This window comes from Camelina sativa, chromosome 11 (genome assembly GCF_000633955.1).
Source record: "Camelina sativa cultivar DH55 chromosome 11, Cs, whole genome shotgun sequence".
Lineage (NCBI taxonomy): Eukaryota > Viridiplantae > Streptophyta > Magnoliopsida > Brassicales > Brassicaceae > Camelina > Camelina sativa.
Window position 1 is genome coordinate 2,446,472 of NC_025695.1, and position 15,112 is coordinate 2,461,583.

Below are 15,112 nucleotides of genomic sequence, written 5' to 3' on the forward strand. Positions count from 1 at the left end.
AAGATGCATAGACAGGTCCATACTTTGATTCTGTGTAATTGAAGTTAATACCCGGAAAAAAAAATGAAAATCGAACCGAACCGGGTTGGAAAGAACGAGGCAGACCGGAAATTAAAATCCGGATTGATAACGACGAGTTGAAGAATGTGCACACCATAAGAAAAGGTGAGTCTTGCCACATGGAATTACTACTCGTTTTAATATAAGATTTAAAGAATAAAAAAAATTCATCTGTAGACAAGGGGGAAACGAAGAAGTGATTTCACGCTCTCTCGGCTTAAAACTAAACCCTAACTCTCTCCGTCTCGATCGCGACCTCTGTTTCTTTCGCAATGGTGAGCTTCTACGACTAAATCTCTACCTTCTTCTTTGATTTGCGTTTTATATTTCAGAGGAAATTGCTGAGATATTTTACTTGGGTTTTCTTGCAGGCGGATTCTCCTCGAAGAAGGTTAGATTTCAATTTTCTTTCTATTGCTTCGCATTTTTTCAAAGCTTTTATCTCTTTTAGTTTTTATTGAATTGCATTACAGTTGCGTAAGCTCTGTGAATCTGACGGATGAATTTGGGAACTTGTTTAAGATCTAGTATTGGAGTACTTTTCTATCTAGTTATAATTTTTGTTGATTTTGGGTTGTTGCAAACGCTAATTTAATTGGATATTTTAGCTTATTGAGCTCAAGTTAGATGGTGTTTTTGAAGTATGCCTCGGATAAACCACTTTTTTCTTTTGTAATACAGTTTGTAATCGTGGCCTTGATTTTTTTGTATCAGGGATAGTAGGGATTCACGATCTCCTTCACCCCGGAAAGGACGAGCCAGATCCAGGTCAAGATCTAGATCCAGGTCCAGGCTTAGGTCCAGGTCTAGGTCAAGATCTTTGCCTAGACCCATATCTCCGTTAAGAAGCCGTGGAAGGTTAGTTATTTTGCATCAAGTTGTTGAGGGCTTTTTTTTGTTTTGGGTATGTCAGTCACTGAACATATTTTGAAGAATATTGCGTGCTAATCTTTGTTCATCAACTACACTTTATAGGTCAAGGTCAAGAAGCCGTGGAAGGTTAGCTCTAGCTTTCTCCTTCTGAGTTGTTGGAATGTCTTGTTTTCTGTTATTGGAGTAGTAGTTTCTAATGTTTAGTTTTCCGTTATTTGAATGAATCTTGGTTGACAGAAGTGAAGTTGAAAACCCTGGTACAACTCTCTATGTGACTGGTCTATCTACACGAGTCACTGACAAGGATCTTGAATCACATTTCTCCAAGGAAGGGAAGGTGATAACATCTTAAGCTGATTCTCCTTAGTCATGTTGCTAGTTTAAATATTAGTTCTTGTCTCTGCATTTTTGAGCAGACAATCCTTAATATGTAGTTGACTAGTTTCATTTCCATAGGTTGCGTCTTGTTTTCTTGTGATGGAGCCGCGTACCCGTGTGTCTCGTGGTTTTGCCTTTGTTACAATGGATAGCCTTAAAGATGCTGAGCGCTGCATCAAATATCTCAACCAGTCTGTACTAGAAGGCCGATACATTACTGTCGAAAGGGTAACATTTTCATGCTTATTTTGGTGGCGATATGATTAGTTTGATATCGTTTTTTGTTGACTTGGAGGTTTTCTGACCATTCAGAAAATATTGCGTCAAGCAACAATCAGAGATGATAAGAGTACTCATGCTTGCTCAACATCATTAAGTGAAACACAGCTTGATCAATCGAATCGCCAGCTTAAACAGCTTTTCCAAATGTTCTGACCCAACTAATCATATGCAACTATATTGCCTCTACTCTCAACTCTCAACTCTCAACTAATCAAAGGACATTATCAAGTATCAACAACTATTAGTCAAGTGTTCTCCAGACTAGGATGCATCTTGTTTCCTTGAATCTACTGTGTGGCTTTTGTTTAACTTGTTACATGAAGTTTATGTACTTTGTATTGTCTTCAGTCCCGGAGAAAGCGCCCGAGAACTCCCACCCCAGGCCACTATCTTGGCTTGAAAAGCTCCAGAGACAGCGGTAAGTGAACACATTTGTGAAGCCTCTGTCAATAATTGTCGAGTGTGTCAAGTGTCAACAAATAAAAAGATTGCTAACTGTTCTGTCATCTTCTAATGTTGTGCAAAACAAGACCGAGAAGGCCATAGCAGTCGAGGGAGGCACTATGACCGTGATGATTATAGAGACCGTAGGACACCAAGACGCGACTATTCACCCCGTGATGAAAGGTCTAGAAGAGACCGGTCTTACTCTCCTTATGGAAGAAGCCCAGAGAGAAGGCCAGAAAGAAGGTCAGAGAAAAGGTATGAATCCCGTGGCTCGAGATAACCTGTTTCATCCTCTTGACAGAGGAACTCAACAACTTATCTGTTGATTTAGGTTGTGTAATTGATCATCCTTAAAATAGCATAAAGATTCTGTCAGGCAACTCTTTGGGTTTCATTTCTTGTCTGTTGTTGCGTTTTATTCTGCTAGAACGCAGTGAAGTGAAAACTACAAAACTGTAATAGCTTCTCTGTTATGTCGCGACACTACTTTTTTTTGTGTGAATCAGGATATCTTTTGTGATGAGAATCTTTGAGATGGTTGGCAAGTATTTATTTAAAACAAAAAGGTGGAGCGATACCAAATTAATAAGCTTGAAACTGTGAAACTAAAAAAGAAGCCCCTAAAACAAAGCTTTGAAAAAATAATCGTATATACGTGCTTAACTTATCGAAATACTAGTAATACAAACCTCATCAAGAATTGGCGTATTTGTGCCAACAAAGCAACATATGAATACATCTTCGGGCGATATAAAACCTAGAACGCCTCTCCTTCACCATAGCTAAACATCCTCTAGCCCTCTCCATTGATTCTCTGCAAGCTTCTTCTTCTCCTCTTTTCCTCTTTCTTCTCATCCTGGTCGTCGATGAGCATTGTCCCATAACTGTTCTCTTCTCTTCACTTGGTTTCTTCACACTTTTTTCGTTATAGATTGCTCTGTTTCTGTTCTTTGGATAGACGATTATTCGCTATAGAAGAAAAATGGAAGAAGAAGACGAAGCAATATCATATAAGGGACCAAATGTGAAAAGACAAGAGTGTAGATGAAAAGAAAATAAAACGAAGAAAAAAAAGACTATAAATAGAGGAGTGGTGGAGCAATGATGATGCGATGACGTTCAACATCATTAACCTCTTTTTTTTTCTTTTATAATTTACGTATTCTTCAAGAAAATATAATAGTTCATTTTGCTTGTGTACTTTCGCGATTAAACAATACCACATTACGCTTTTATAGTTGTTACTTAAATCGTTTATTAGTGGAATAATTGTCTTTAATTATGTCTCTACCATAAAAGATGCAGGTACAAAAGTCTCGTATGATAATATTAATTTATCTCTTCTATATTTTGATGTTATCGTGTTTACGCGGCTAATTCAGATATAATATGCACGGAGACCACCAAATGGGTATATCATGTAATGTCTATGACATATGTTTTCTACTTGTTAGTAACTTGGGGATTTGCTAAACCAACCTTGAAAACGCGTCTCAGGTGGTTTTAGCGTGTACACGACTGGCTATCTCTTTTCCTACACATGGCCTCCTCTGATTGGTTTTATTATATCCTTCGTGTAATAGACCTTACCTTAACCGCATCTTGTGGTCATTAACTTTATTTATTACGCTGATTTGATTAAAATTTAAGATAATATAGATTGTTTGTTAAGACAAGGTGTATGTAATGAAATATTATGGGTTTGAAGTTTTTGGAATTTTTGAGGTTATGTTTCGGAGGTGATGTTAATTAATTAAGCTGGGTCAACCTCTCTGAAGTATTAATTGAAATTCATGAAATAATTGTTTGATTGAGCTATTCTAATACTATAGGACTGTCATTAATAGATTATAAATTGTTTGTTAGTATATACTTATATATTGATTTGTTAGTTTGTTTTATAAAGAAGAGACGCAAAAGCAAAACGTCAGCATGAAGAAGAAGTGGTGGAAGGGAATATTAAAGGATCTGGAGCCCCGGAGGAAAGAAGGAAGGAGAAGCACTGACTGACCAATCATTGGACTTCTTTGATTGGTTTTTGCCACGTCAGCACGCACAGCTGTGTTAATATTCCCCTCTTTCTTGTTTCCTTCTTTTTTTCCAGACAAAAAAAAAAAAAAAGAGAAAGATTATCAAATTTTAAAATATTTTTGTTGGTAAATTTCTTAATGAATTTATTTATATATATGTAGTATAATCCACTTTCTACGATTTTAATTACCGAACCCCTTATATGGTATGATCCATTAGCGTTATAGGATTCCTCCTCGTATCATTTTTGTCTAAAGTTTGCGATTGTTGCCACTTAATTTTACTTTTGGTAAAGATGTTGCATATCTCTCGCTGATTAATTTAGAAGCTGGGCCACACGGGCTTACTAGATATGTTCTGTAGCGTTAAGATTGAAAATTGGAAGGCCTGTGCTTATAATTAGGCCCTCATATTAAGATCTTTTTTTTTGGCAACATAATACTTTTGGTTTTGGGGTAAAAAAACTTTGTTATATAGGAGAAAAAGAAGAAGTCACAACTCCGGTGTTGCAACCAAGATGTATACACGACCACTTTTAGTTTACCACTTAATGCAAAAAAAAAGTCATATAACAAATCGTGAAAAAAAAAGACACATCATCAAATTTGTATCACACAAAATAGCAAAAAGGAAAAAAAATATATATATAATGGCATCCATCACCGATCCATGATCCACCATCTCGTTTTCAACATAAAAGATGAGCTCACTACCATACATTACAAATTATATATCTCATAGCAAATAAAAAAGCAAACAATATCCATTATCCATTTAGAGATAAAAAGATGTATTTCCCCCGTGAGCTCATATATAGACCCACCCAACTCAACACGATGATGACGTGGACAAGCTCCTACGTGTTACACAACGAAACGTTCATGGTCCTCCCTGGCTTTTTCATCAAACCCATCTCTCACTCTCTCTCTCTTCTCTCATCCTTTTTTTTTTTAAACTCTTTTTACTCTTGAATCTTGGATCAATCTCCTTTTTTTGTTGTGTGGCTTTTGGATCGAAGAAAGAGATCAATCCTACTGTTTCTGTTTTTTTTTTTTTTTACTGTAGCTGTGTTTTTTTTTTTGTGTCTTTCAATTTCTTGATCCACCCGTTCGTTCATTCGTTCGTGGATTCTGTTAATCCCGATGGCGATCAAAGAGGAGACAGAGGAAAGTTGCGGAAGCAGAGCCGTCGTTGCTTCTGTTTCTAAAGAAAACCCTAGACAGCATCGTATGAAACTCGAGGTCTACGGTGAGGTTCTTCAGCGTATTCAAGAATTCAATTACGAAGAAGCTAATTTCCCTGGTTTTGATGATCAGCTCTGGCTTCACTTCAATCGTCTCCCTGCTCGGTATTCTTAAATAACATGGATTTTTTTTTTTGTCATTTTCTTGTCTGAAGGAAACTTGTTAAATCTCGCATGTTTTATTACCACGTGTTTTTGTAGGTTTGCTCTTAGTTTTCACATTTTCTCGTTTAGTTATTACTGATGATGATGATGCAAGTTTACTTTTTTTTTTGGTCTTAAAGATATGCTCTTGATGTAAATGTTGAGAGGGCAGAAGATGTTCTTACTCATCAGAGATTACTGAAGTTAGCTGAAGATCCTGCTACTAGACCTGTTTTTGAAGTTCGTTGTGTTCAGGTGTGATTAAAGTGCTTGATTCGTGTTTGATTCTGAAATCTTTGTTCGAATTAGCTGCATGAGATACTCTTACTGACTTGACTAGTCCTCCTTGTGTTTCCTTCCTTACAGGTTTCTCCCACGTTGAATGGAAATTCAGGTGACGCTGATTCTTCAGACCCTGCTGTTAAGGAAGATGCTCAAAGCTCCTATAACTCGAGCAGGTAGGGATATATGCAGTTCTATAGATATTTTGGCTGATCTTTAGACGTTTTCGCTGACATTTTGTATTATGTTTATTGATTCATGTTAAAAAAAAAAGGGTTCTTGCACCTCCAACTTTTGGTTCTTCTCCTAATTTTGAGGCTCTTACACAAGCATACAAAGATCATGCTGAAGATGATGATAGTGCTGTCAATGCACACTTGCCTAATTCTCGGTGAATATTCTTCTGTTATATTGTATTCCTCTAGTCTTGTCTGCATATATAATTACAGAGATATACTCTGTAGCTTGGAATCGTCCTATCATATGTGGTGACATTATGCTTTGTTTCCTATCTTATAGACCGATGCACGAAATCACCTTTTCAACAATAGACAAGCCGAAACTCCTTAGTCAGGTTGGTTGATACATTGTTTATTCCATTTGTTTTATGTCAGCTCTGATTATGGAAAACATGTGACTTGGTTGTTCCTTAACAATTTCTGTAAATTTCTCCTTTGTTGAGTAGAGTGATGTTTATGATTCCCAAAATACAAATCTGTGCATTTTGGTTCTACTGGTTAAATGCACTTCTAAGTATCAATTAGATACATTCATGTAGAGGAGAATGGGTGGTTGTTTATTCCATTAAGCTAATATCTGAGCGAGAAACGGTCTCTTGTTGCAGCTAACTTCTATGCTTGGTGAACTTGGTTTGAATATTCAAGAGGCTCATGCTTTCTCTACCGCTGATGGTTTCTCTCTGGATGTATTCGTTGTTGATGGTTGGCCCCAGGAGGTATAATATCATTTTTTCTGTATGGATCACATCTTTCAGAACCATCATGTTACTTGTCACTGATGTACTTGGTAATTGACTTTGAGAGATATTGAACCTTGAATGAATCACTTATGTATTAGGTACTTGACTTTTGACTGATGTATTAAGTAGTAGATGGCTTTATGTCCCTGTCATCACTAAGCTGGTTGCTTTATGCACTTTGGAAATACAGGAAACAGAAGGTTTAAAAGATGCACTGGGGAAGGAGATAAGGAAGCTTAAGGTATCTCTTATAGTTTTCTTGTCATAAGCTTCATGTCCATGCCTCATTCTCAATTTCATTTCTGAAAATGCAACTAATGCTATAAAACATTAGCTCGCTCCAAAACCGAATCTGACGCTGTACTGATGTATTGTTGCTATGGTTTGAATCAATTTTGATAGTTGTCATGTCTCCATATTCCACACTGGCTGCTCTGCAGGATCAACCATGTTCAAAACAGAAGTCTATTACTTTCTTTGAGCATGACAAATCAACCAACGAGCTGCTACCTGCTTGTGTTGAAATACCTACTGATGGAACTGATGAGTGGGAAATTGACATGAAACAACTCAGGATTGAAAAAAAAGTGGCATGTGGATCATATGGGGAACTGTGAGTTTTCATATTCCAAAGTTCTCTTCTTTTTTTTAAAACAATGTTAGGAAGTTAACAGATATATATTCTTGATGGCTGTGCAGATTTAAAGGAACCTATTGTAGTCAGGAGGTAGCTATCAAAATTCTCAAGCCTGAGCGTGTAAATGCAGAAATGCTACGAGAGTTTTCTCAGGAAGTGTATATAATGAGGTGTGCCCTCATTTTTGTACAACTAACGTCCATTAAACAAAGTTGAAATTCAGAGACATGCACTAATTTTCTCAGTAGAGGACGGCTCTTACTGAATTTCCTATTTGTAGGAAAGTCCGGCATAAAAATGTTGTCCAGTTTATCGGTGCATGTACACGATCACCAAACCTCTGCATTGTGACGGGTAAGATTTCTGTGTGTTGAATAGGAGACTGGTTCCATCTAGATTGTTTTTTTTCTCTTGGTTGTGTATCTTCATGCATGTTGAGAAAGTTGTTTCAGCAGGACATTGAGGTTTCTATAGGTTCTTGTTTAGTATATACTATATAATACCCTAACATTTCATTTGCTAGTTTTGGATTTTATATGCATTCATGGTCAGCTGATTTAATGCTTTCTGTACAAGAGTTCATGACTCGGGGGAGCCTCTATGATTTTCTTCACAAACACAAAGGCGTTTTTAAAATTCAATCTTTGCTTAAAGTGGCACTTGACGTGGCCAAAGGAATGAACTATCTTCATCAGAACAATATCATTCATAGAGACCTTAAGACTGCTAATCTTCTTATGGACGAACATGAAGTAAGCCACAATCTTTGGCCACTGATCTAGTCCTTCAACTTTAATTTGGTCACAGTTTATGTAGCTTTTCCACCTTCCCTCTCCACAAACTTATTTTCATTTCAACAGAACAGAGGTACATGTCTTTAGATTCTACATAATATTGAAACAGGTTGTCAAGGTTGCCGATTTCGGGGTTGCCAGAGTGCAGACTGAGTCAGGGGTCATGACAGCTGAAACAGGGACATACCGATGGATGGCACCAGAGGTATTATACTTCTTTGTGCTGTTTTTTTTTTTTTTGGCTTTCCATGCTTTTGACACTAGACTTTGTGAACTCAGGTCATTGAGCACAAACCTTATGATCACAGGGCAGATGTTTTTAGCTACGCGATTGTGCTGTGGGAACTTTTGACAGGCGAAGTAAGTTTCTTAAATTTTTCTCTTTATATTTTGGTAGAAAGTTGCTAAACTCGTTATGCTTAACACCATTTTTTTCTTTCTGATATATAATGAATGAAAACAGTTGCCATATTCTTACTTGACTCCACTGCAAGCTGCTGTTGGCGTTGTCCAAAAGGTATCATGTTTATAGGGCTTTACAGTTATATTTCTCGTGCTTTGTTGAGAGGCTTTAACACAATGGCTTTTATTATTTTACAGGGACTTCGACCAAAAATTCCAAAGCAAACACACCCAAAACTGACTGAACTTCTTGAGAAATGTTGGCAGCAAGACCCAGCTCAAAGACCAGATTTTGCAGAAATCATAGGATTGCTTAACATACTAGTCCACGAGGTAATTGCTATATCATTGTATCTCTCTGACCAGTTATACCTATACCAACGGTCCAACGCTATTCTGAGCAATACTAATATGTTGTGAAACCACCAGGTTGGAGAAGATGAGCGCCAAAAGGATAAACATGGTGGTTACTTTTCAGGCCTAAGAAAAGGCCATCGTTAACACTTTCTCGAGTGCCCTGAAACTGTGGTTTGATCGGTTTGATAGAGCTCTACTCACTTTCTCGTTTTCCTTTTGTACAGTCCTCTTAGAGCCTCACTCTTTTTGTCCATGTATTATTTTTTCTAAAGCAATTTCCTTTTGATACAATGATCACTGCAGAGTTTTCAGTTGCATTGCAAGTCAATAAAGTTTAAACCATTCTTTTGAAGCCATTCTTACGAAGCAAGTACTATTATTAATTTGGTCATAAACGATGTCATTACAGAACCACTTGGGTTGAGAACATCTACATAAATTATTGATAATTACATGAGGTGGTTTGGTCATGTCATGTGTGTTTTCACTCTTCTACTGGGAGTTCATTCTCTGTCCAAGCGACGTATCCCCCAGCAATGTCTGTGACCGCCGTGAATCCCTGTAAAAATCGTTTGTTCTAAATCAGGAAACTGTTGTAACTAGTTCTATCACTAAGCTACTTAAATAGAAGTGAATCACACTTACAGCAGTGAGAAGATCAGTTGAAGCCACGATAGACCTTTCTCCGCTCTCACAACCCTACAATTGTAGTTCAGTTATTATGCTCCGATCCTCAAAGATGATGTTCAAAAAAAAGAGATTGTTCTCATCATGGTTTGCTAAAACGGAAACTTACGATGATGATTTCGTCGTGTTTCCTGAAGTGGGACGAGACCTGTCTTAGAAAACTCGGGTTCTTGACCAATCCTGCGGCGGTTTTGGCTTTTGGTTAGTTTTAAGTTTTCCATTTCAACTGTTCCTCTGTTTCTTGAACAGATGAATGTAAAGGTCGGTGATGAGTAAAAAATAACCTGATCCAACTCTGTACATGTAAGGTACGTTGATCGCTCTAGTCGGATGTCCGATACTGAATTCGTCTGGTGTCCTCACGTCGAGATACTTGTAACCTGCTAGAGCTAACTCACGCGCCACTCTTACCGGTACTGATGTAGGAACTCTAGCTGCCTCTGCTGCAACATTTCCTCTGTTTGTTGTCGTTGCTTTCCTCCTTCAACAAAGAACTAAGTCAGTACTAATATAGATATTTAGTGATAACTCATAATCCAAACCTGAGAGAGAAAGAAAGAGAGAGATTCCGATCGTTGCTCACCATCGGAAGTTTGAGTTTTGAAGATTTGCTACAATAACACTTTTTCGTGTTGGTAACTGCCAGTTGAACGATCCACATGTTTGTAGAGGTGGAGAAATAGCCAATGACCAGTTTCCAATTCGTGCGGTTGTGTTTAAAGCCGTAGTTTCCATTTTTTTTTTTCTTCTTTTCTCTTAGATGCTTCGAGTCTACTTAAGATACTTCTTTTCTTGCGTTTATATATATACAGACACCAAGGTATTGGTGTCGTGTCGCGTCAGCAAGTTTTATGTCCGATCTTCGAGTTCGAGTCTCTATCATTTTACGGATAAATTCAATTATGTAGCAAAGTCGGTCGATTCCAAAAATGTAATGTAAGCCATGCGTAGATGATGATGATAAGTCCAACTCGGTGCCTCGTGAGTCGTGTTGGAGAGGATAACTTGCTGACTAGGATAAGATAAGACGACCAAAAGGCCCAATATTAAGGGGCTTATTATGGTAACAAATAGATTATATTTGGGCCTCTTAGGCCCACTAGTGAAACAAGTGGCTGAGATAGTGAAAAGCTGAGGGAAGAAGTTAACAATGGTGGAATAGTTGCGATTGTTTGACGACGACGATGATGGCGAGGTTTGTCTCTGTGTCGTCTTGCCAGTTCCGTTTTGCCTTCTGTGAGTTTCCTCCTCCGTCGTTAACTCCTTATCCGAGACGGCTTGAGGTAAGTTCTAGTCATCTGTTTCTTGTGTGATGGTTGAGTGGATAAAGTGATCGGTCAGTTGAAGTCAGATGTTCTTAAATAGGTCTCTAGCCGGAGATTTCCGGCGATTCCGATAAAATGTTCTTCATCTGAGCCGGAAAATGGTGAGGATTCGGCGCCGTCTCTGTCCACGAGTGAAGTATCTACGGCTAACAGTTCGACATACAATTGGTACACCGTACTTGGCGGTATTGGCATGTTAAATACAGCGTATTTGACTTACCTCAAGGTCACTGGCTCTGTTGCGTTTTGCCCTATTGGTGGTGGCACTTGCGGTGATGTCCTGAACAGCGATTACGCTGCTGTTTTCGGTATTTCCATAACGCTTTTATGACTGCAGCGTTTGATTTACGTAGTTATCGTTTGGATTTTGCAATAGACTTTCGAGATTGTATGAATTTATTCAGTCCTGAATCTATAGTTTCAGTAATTGACTAAAAACCTGGAAAATTGAATGCAGCTTGGTTTTAAATTTGTATTTATGAAGACCTCTCTTGATTAATTGGCTAATTGTTAGGTGCTGGTGAAGTTTTTTCCACTCATATTGTAGGCATGATTAAACACTCGCATGTGACTATCTCTGTGAATCTGTGCTTAAGGCCATATATATATATATATATATGGCTTCAGTACTTTAGCATACATAGAACTGTTGAAGTTGAATAGCATACTTCACTCCACTTGTGTAGTATGTAGTGATTAGTTTTTCTTCTTTGTCCTCTGCTCCGGCATTATTGACCCTCATTGTCTTGGAGGTATGATGTGTTTGGAAGCTGAACTCAGTGACAATCATTTTACATTTTGTCAGGTGTTCCTCTCCCAGTGATTGGATTTGTTATGTATGGCTTGGTAACCGCTCTAAGTGCAGAGCTTGGGGAAGAGAATCTACCTTTTGGAATTAGTAAGACCAATGGGCGTTTTGCGTTATTTGGGATAACGACCGCAATGGCATCTGCTAGTGCATATTTTCTGTATATCCTTAGTACAAAACTCTCAGGATCTTCATGCCTGTATTGTCTAGTGTCTGCTTTCATATCATTCAGTCTATTTTTCCTCTCTTTAAAGGTATCCTTTTATTTCTGTTTCTTTACAGATTTATTGTATTTTAACTCAAAATAACTTCTAAAGGTTGGATTATGTTTATGTTCTCCATGTATGTGGTAGGATGTGAAGTTGCAAGAGATAAAGCAAGTTGTAGGATTGCAAATATGCTTGGCAATCATAGTAGTTGCCTCCTTGACTGCTTCGTACAGTACTGCTCAACCAATCCCGTCACGGTAATCTAAGTTCATAGTTTTCTATCGGAAATCTGATGGCAATTTTAGTCCTTTGTAACAAGTTGTGAAGAAATTGTTTTGCAGAGATGAATGGTCTTATCAGGTGATATCTTTTGACGTGGATAGTTTTTTTTGTTTCACTGCTTCCAGTTCTGGTGACATTGAACTGCCATATTTTAGAACAGAGATCACTTCATCATCGAGCCCTTATGCTATTGCTTTAGCGAAACATCTAAACACCATTGGAGCCAGAATGTATGGGGCATTCTGGTGTTCTCACTGCTTAGAGCAAAAAGAGCTAGTTCATTTATAATTATGCGTTTGCAAGGAATCAGTATAATTCAGTTACATGCATTTATATAATTATGTTCATGTCACTTATATATCCATTTATAGATGTTTGGAAAAGAAGCGGCAAAACAACTGAATTACGTGGAATGTTTTCCGGATGGATACAAGAAAGGAACTAAGATACTCAAGGCATGTGCAGATGCAGGGATCGAAGGATTTCCAACATGGATAATAAATGATCAGGTAAGTAAATCCTCTGAATCCTTAGTACATTTCATCAGATGACATTTCTATATTACCACTTTTATTCTTTAGGTCTTAAGCGGAGAAATAGAACTCGCTCAACTAGCAGAGATGTCTGGATTCAGCCTTGATCCGGCAAATGAGGCCAGTCAACTACAGTAAATGTTGTATTGTAGAAGAAGAGAATTAGGTGAATCCGTGAATGTTGTGTGCTTGATAATGATAGCTTTAGGGTGGTTCTATGCAAAAGCAAGTGATTTAAGTCATTGTTATTGCCATAGGAGGTTAAGGCTTCATGATATATCTCTTACCCTTCTCCAGTGATCACTATGTGACCAGATATAGATGATAGGTCCCAAACATTCCTAGGTTCCAGAGCATCACTGCAGTCATCTGGTAGTGATATCTTATGTGTGTCTAATACCTAGAAGTTCGGTTTATGTAAGAGTCACACATGTATTCGTATATTACTTATGGAGTACGCGTAGATGTTTGTATATTATATGGGAATACTAGAAAAAAATTATGTTTTTGAGTTCCAAGATTTGGTGCCCATTCTGAATAGTTTCCTTGCATGTGCCTCCTTGTTCTTTTTTGTTTTTGTAATATTGTAATGATCCACAAATTTCGGCGTTATTATCCGTTTGATATCAAGTAGATTAAAGTTTTCTTTTTCTAAGGTTCCATAGGATAGATAAGATCATCGAGATATTTATTATTTATTAGTATAAGGTAAGGAGATAAGCAATGATTTGATTTAGGGTTGCTGAATATATCAGTAATCACAGATGAGCCAAAATAACGCTTATCTTATCCAATAACATGATGAATCATGTGAGGAGGACTGATGAGAGACGTAACGCTAAAGAGCGCGCGCGGGAAAAGAGTAAACAAAAAAGCAGTAGCCGTTAGATGATGCAGGGGCAAAAAAAACGAAGGGACCAGATTAGTTTTGCTCAACGAAGAAAGATCAAAAGAGAGGGCACAAATGGTAATAACCGTGAAGTGTAGGACCCACAAAGAGGTGCGATTGATGATGATAAAAAGGAAGATGCTATAGAATATTCGAAAAATCCCCGTCGTTTCTCACATTAACCCTCCAATTTAATTCACTATTTTTTTTTTTTTATTCTTCCCCCTTTTTAAAACTGATCATCACCTTCTTCTTCACTCGCCTCATTTCTTGTTCATCTGTGATTTTTACCGACGAAAGAAAGATACAGAGAGAGAGAAGCGATGAGTAGTTCTCAGATTTCAGAGATCGAACAAGATCAGCTGATCGAAAAGCTTGAGATCTTTAAGATCCATGGCAGAGACAAACGTGGCCGTAAGATCCTTCGTATCATCGGAAAGTTCTTTCCAGGTGCTCACTCAGAACTAATCGGATCTGTTTCTTTTTTTGTTTTCTCTATTTGAAATCTTCTAATTCGAGTTTTTCTTTTCTTCTCTCAAATCAGCTCGATTTCTATCACTTGATGTGTTAAAGAAGTATCTAGAGGAGAAGATCTTTCCTCGATTAGGAAGAAAACCATTCGCCGTGCTTTACGTTCACACCGGAGTACAGAGGAGCGAGAATTTCCCAGGAATCTCAGCTCTTAGAGCGATCTACGACGCGATTCCAGTTAACGTCAGAGACAATCTCCAGGAGGTTTACTTCCTTCATCCTGGTCTTCAATCACGTCTCTTCCTCGCTACTTGTGGCCGATTCCTGTTCTCCGGCGGGTGAGTTAATATTATTATTATAAACTAACCGCCGTGTTTTTTTTTTAACTATTGGAGTCGTTTGATTAACTGGTGTGGTGGTTGTTGTTGTCTACGGTAGGTTGTACGGGAAGCTGAGGTACATAAGCAGAGTTGATTATCTGTGGGAACATGTGAGGAGGAACGAGATTGAGATGCCGGAGTTTGTCTATGATCACGATGATGATTTAGAGTACCGTCCGATGATGGATTACGGTCAAGAGAGTGATCACGCTAGGGTTTTCGTTGGAGCCGCCGTTGATTCATCAGTCTCTAGTTTCTCCATGAGGTGTATCTCATAGCCTTAAAGGCTTTTGGAAAGAAAAAAATATCCACTAGATCTCGGATCGTATCTTATAAATATAATAATAATATACGATTAAATATATATAAAATAGTTGTGCTTTTTTTGAAATTAGTGAGCGTTTTTTACGGAAAAACAAAAGAAAGCAGTTGGCGTTTGNGAAAGAGTGGAGAATCTTTAGAGTTTTTTTCTTTTTGTCTGAATTAAGCTCTTTTTTAATCTTAAATTTGTAGATCTTTTTCTTTAGGTGGTGGTGGTTGTCACTTGAGAGTTATTTATTTATATATGCTAATGTATATTGGGATGTCATATGCGTGTGTAGTACGTCGTCCTTCTGTT

General features: G+C 37.8%; 6 protein-coding genes across 13 annotated transcripts; 4 read left to right on the forward strand and 2 right to left on the reverse strand.

Moving 5' to 3' along the window:
• On the forward strand, positions 238–2,573 carry LOC104721195 (serine/arginine-rich splicing factor SR45a). 4 transcript variants are annotated; one of them, XR_756934.1, is made up of 8 exons: positions 238–335; positions 432–451; positions 775–918; positions 1,036–1,059; positions 1,171–1,270; positions 1,390–1,539; positions 1,624–2,011; positions 2,124–2,203. XR_756934.1 is itself a non-coding variant. In XM_010439120.2 (8 exons), the coding sequence occupies exons 1-8, from the start codon at positions 333–335 to the stop codon at positions 2,318–2,320; spliced, it is 708 nt and encodes a 235-aa protein (XP_010437422.1). In that variant the 5' UTR covers positions 238–332; the 3' UTR covers positions 2,321–2,573. The 4 variants fall into 4 exon arrangements, 2 of the variants coding, with proteins under 2 accessions (XP_010437422.1, XP_019088292.1); XR_756935.2 differs by lacking the exon at positions 2,124–2,203 and having other exon boundaries at positions 1,624–1,837; positions 1,942–2,011; XM_010439120.2 differs by having other exon boundaries at positions 1,942–2,011; positions 2,124–2,573.
• LOC109127649 lies at positions 2,673–3,209 on the reverse strand. Its single transcript, XM_019232748.1, has one exon. The coding sequence runs from the start codon at positions 2,920–2,922 to the stop codon at positions 2,734–2,736; it is 189 nt and encodes a 62-aa protein (XP_019088293.1). The 5' UTR covers positions 2,923–3,209; the 3' UTR covers positions 2,673–2,733.
• On the forward strand, positions 4,921–9,258 carry LOC104721197 (serine/threonine-protein kinase STY17). The gene is made up of 16 exons (XM_010439123.2): positions 4,921–5,419; positions 5,599–5,713; positions 5,825–5,916; positions 6,015–6,131; positions 6,260–6,314; positions 6,585–6,695; positions 6,910–6,960; positions 7,160–7,332; positions 7,419–7,526; positions 7,637–7,710; positions 7,933–8,108; positions 8,260–8,355; positions 8,430–8,510; positions 8,614–8,667; positions 8,751–8,885; positions 8,982–9,258. The coding sequence occupies exons 1-16, from the start codon at positions 5,214–5,216 to the stop codon at positions 9,051–9,053; spliced, it is 1,716 nt and encodes a 571-aa protein (XP_010437425.1). The 5' UTR covers positions 4,921–5,213; the 3' UTR covers positions 9,054–9,258.
• On the reverse strand, positions 9,266–10,375 carry LOC104721198 (rhodanese-like domain-containing protein 15, chloroplastic). Of its 2 annotated transcripts, none has more exons than XM_010439124.2 (5): positions 10,180–10,374; positions 9,881–10,077; positions 9,706–9,776; positions 9,555–9,608; positions 9,266–9,468 (listed from the first exon to the last, which is right to left on the reverse strand). In XM_010439124.2, exons 1-5 carry the CDS (start codon positions 10,329–10,331, stop codon positions 9,394–9,396), a joined length of 549 nt encoding a protein of 182 aa, XP_010437426.1. In that variant the 5' UTR covers positions 10,332–10,374; the 3' UTR covers positions 9,266–9,393. The 2 variants fall into 2 exon arrangements, with proteins under 2 accessions (XP_010437426.1, XP_010437427.1); XM_010439125.2 differs by having other exon boundaries at positions 9,413–9,468; positions 9,551–9,608; positions 10,180–10,375.
• LOC104721199 (thiol-disulfide oxidoreductase LTO1) lies at positions 10,695–13,401 on the forward strand. 4 transcript variants are annotated; one of them, XM_019232656.1, is made up of 7 exons: positions 10,699–10,879; positions 10,962–11,229; positions 11,727–11,983; positions 12,083–12,195; positions 12,280–12,491; positions 12,590–12,729; positions 12,802–13,401. In XM_019232656.1, the coding sequence occupies exons 1-7, from the start codon at positions 10,781–10,783 to the stop codon at positions 12,889–12,891; spliced, it is 1,179 nt and encodes a 392-aa protein (XP_019088201.1). In that variant the 5' UTR covers positions 10,699–10,780; the 3' UTR covers positions 12,892–13,401. The 4 variants fall into 4 exon arrangements, 3 of the variants coding, with proteins under 3 accessions (XP_019088201.1, XP_019088202.1, XP_010437428.1); XM_019232657.1 differs by having other exon boundaries at positions 10,701–10,879; positions 12,346–12,491; XM_010439126.2 differs by having other exon boundaries at positions 10,706–10,879; positions 12,280–12,298; positions 12,592–12,729.
• Positions 13,836–15,082, forward strand: LOC104721201 (ganglioside-induced differentiation-associated protein 2). The gene is made up of 3 exons (XM_010439128.2): positions 13,836–14,092; positions 14,187–14,451; positions 14,552–15,082. Exons 1-3 carry the CDS (start codon positions 13,966–13,968, stop codon positions 14,769–14,771), a joined length of 612 nt encoding a protein of 203 aa, XP_010437430.1. The 5' UTR covers positions 13,836–13,965; the 3' UTR covers positions 14,772–15,082.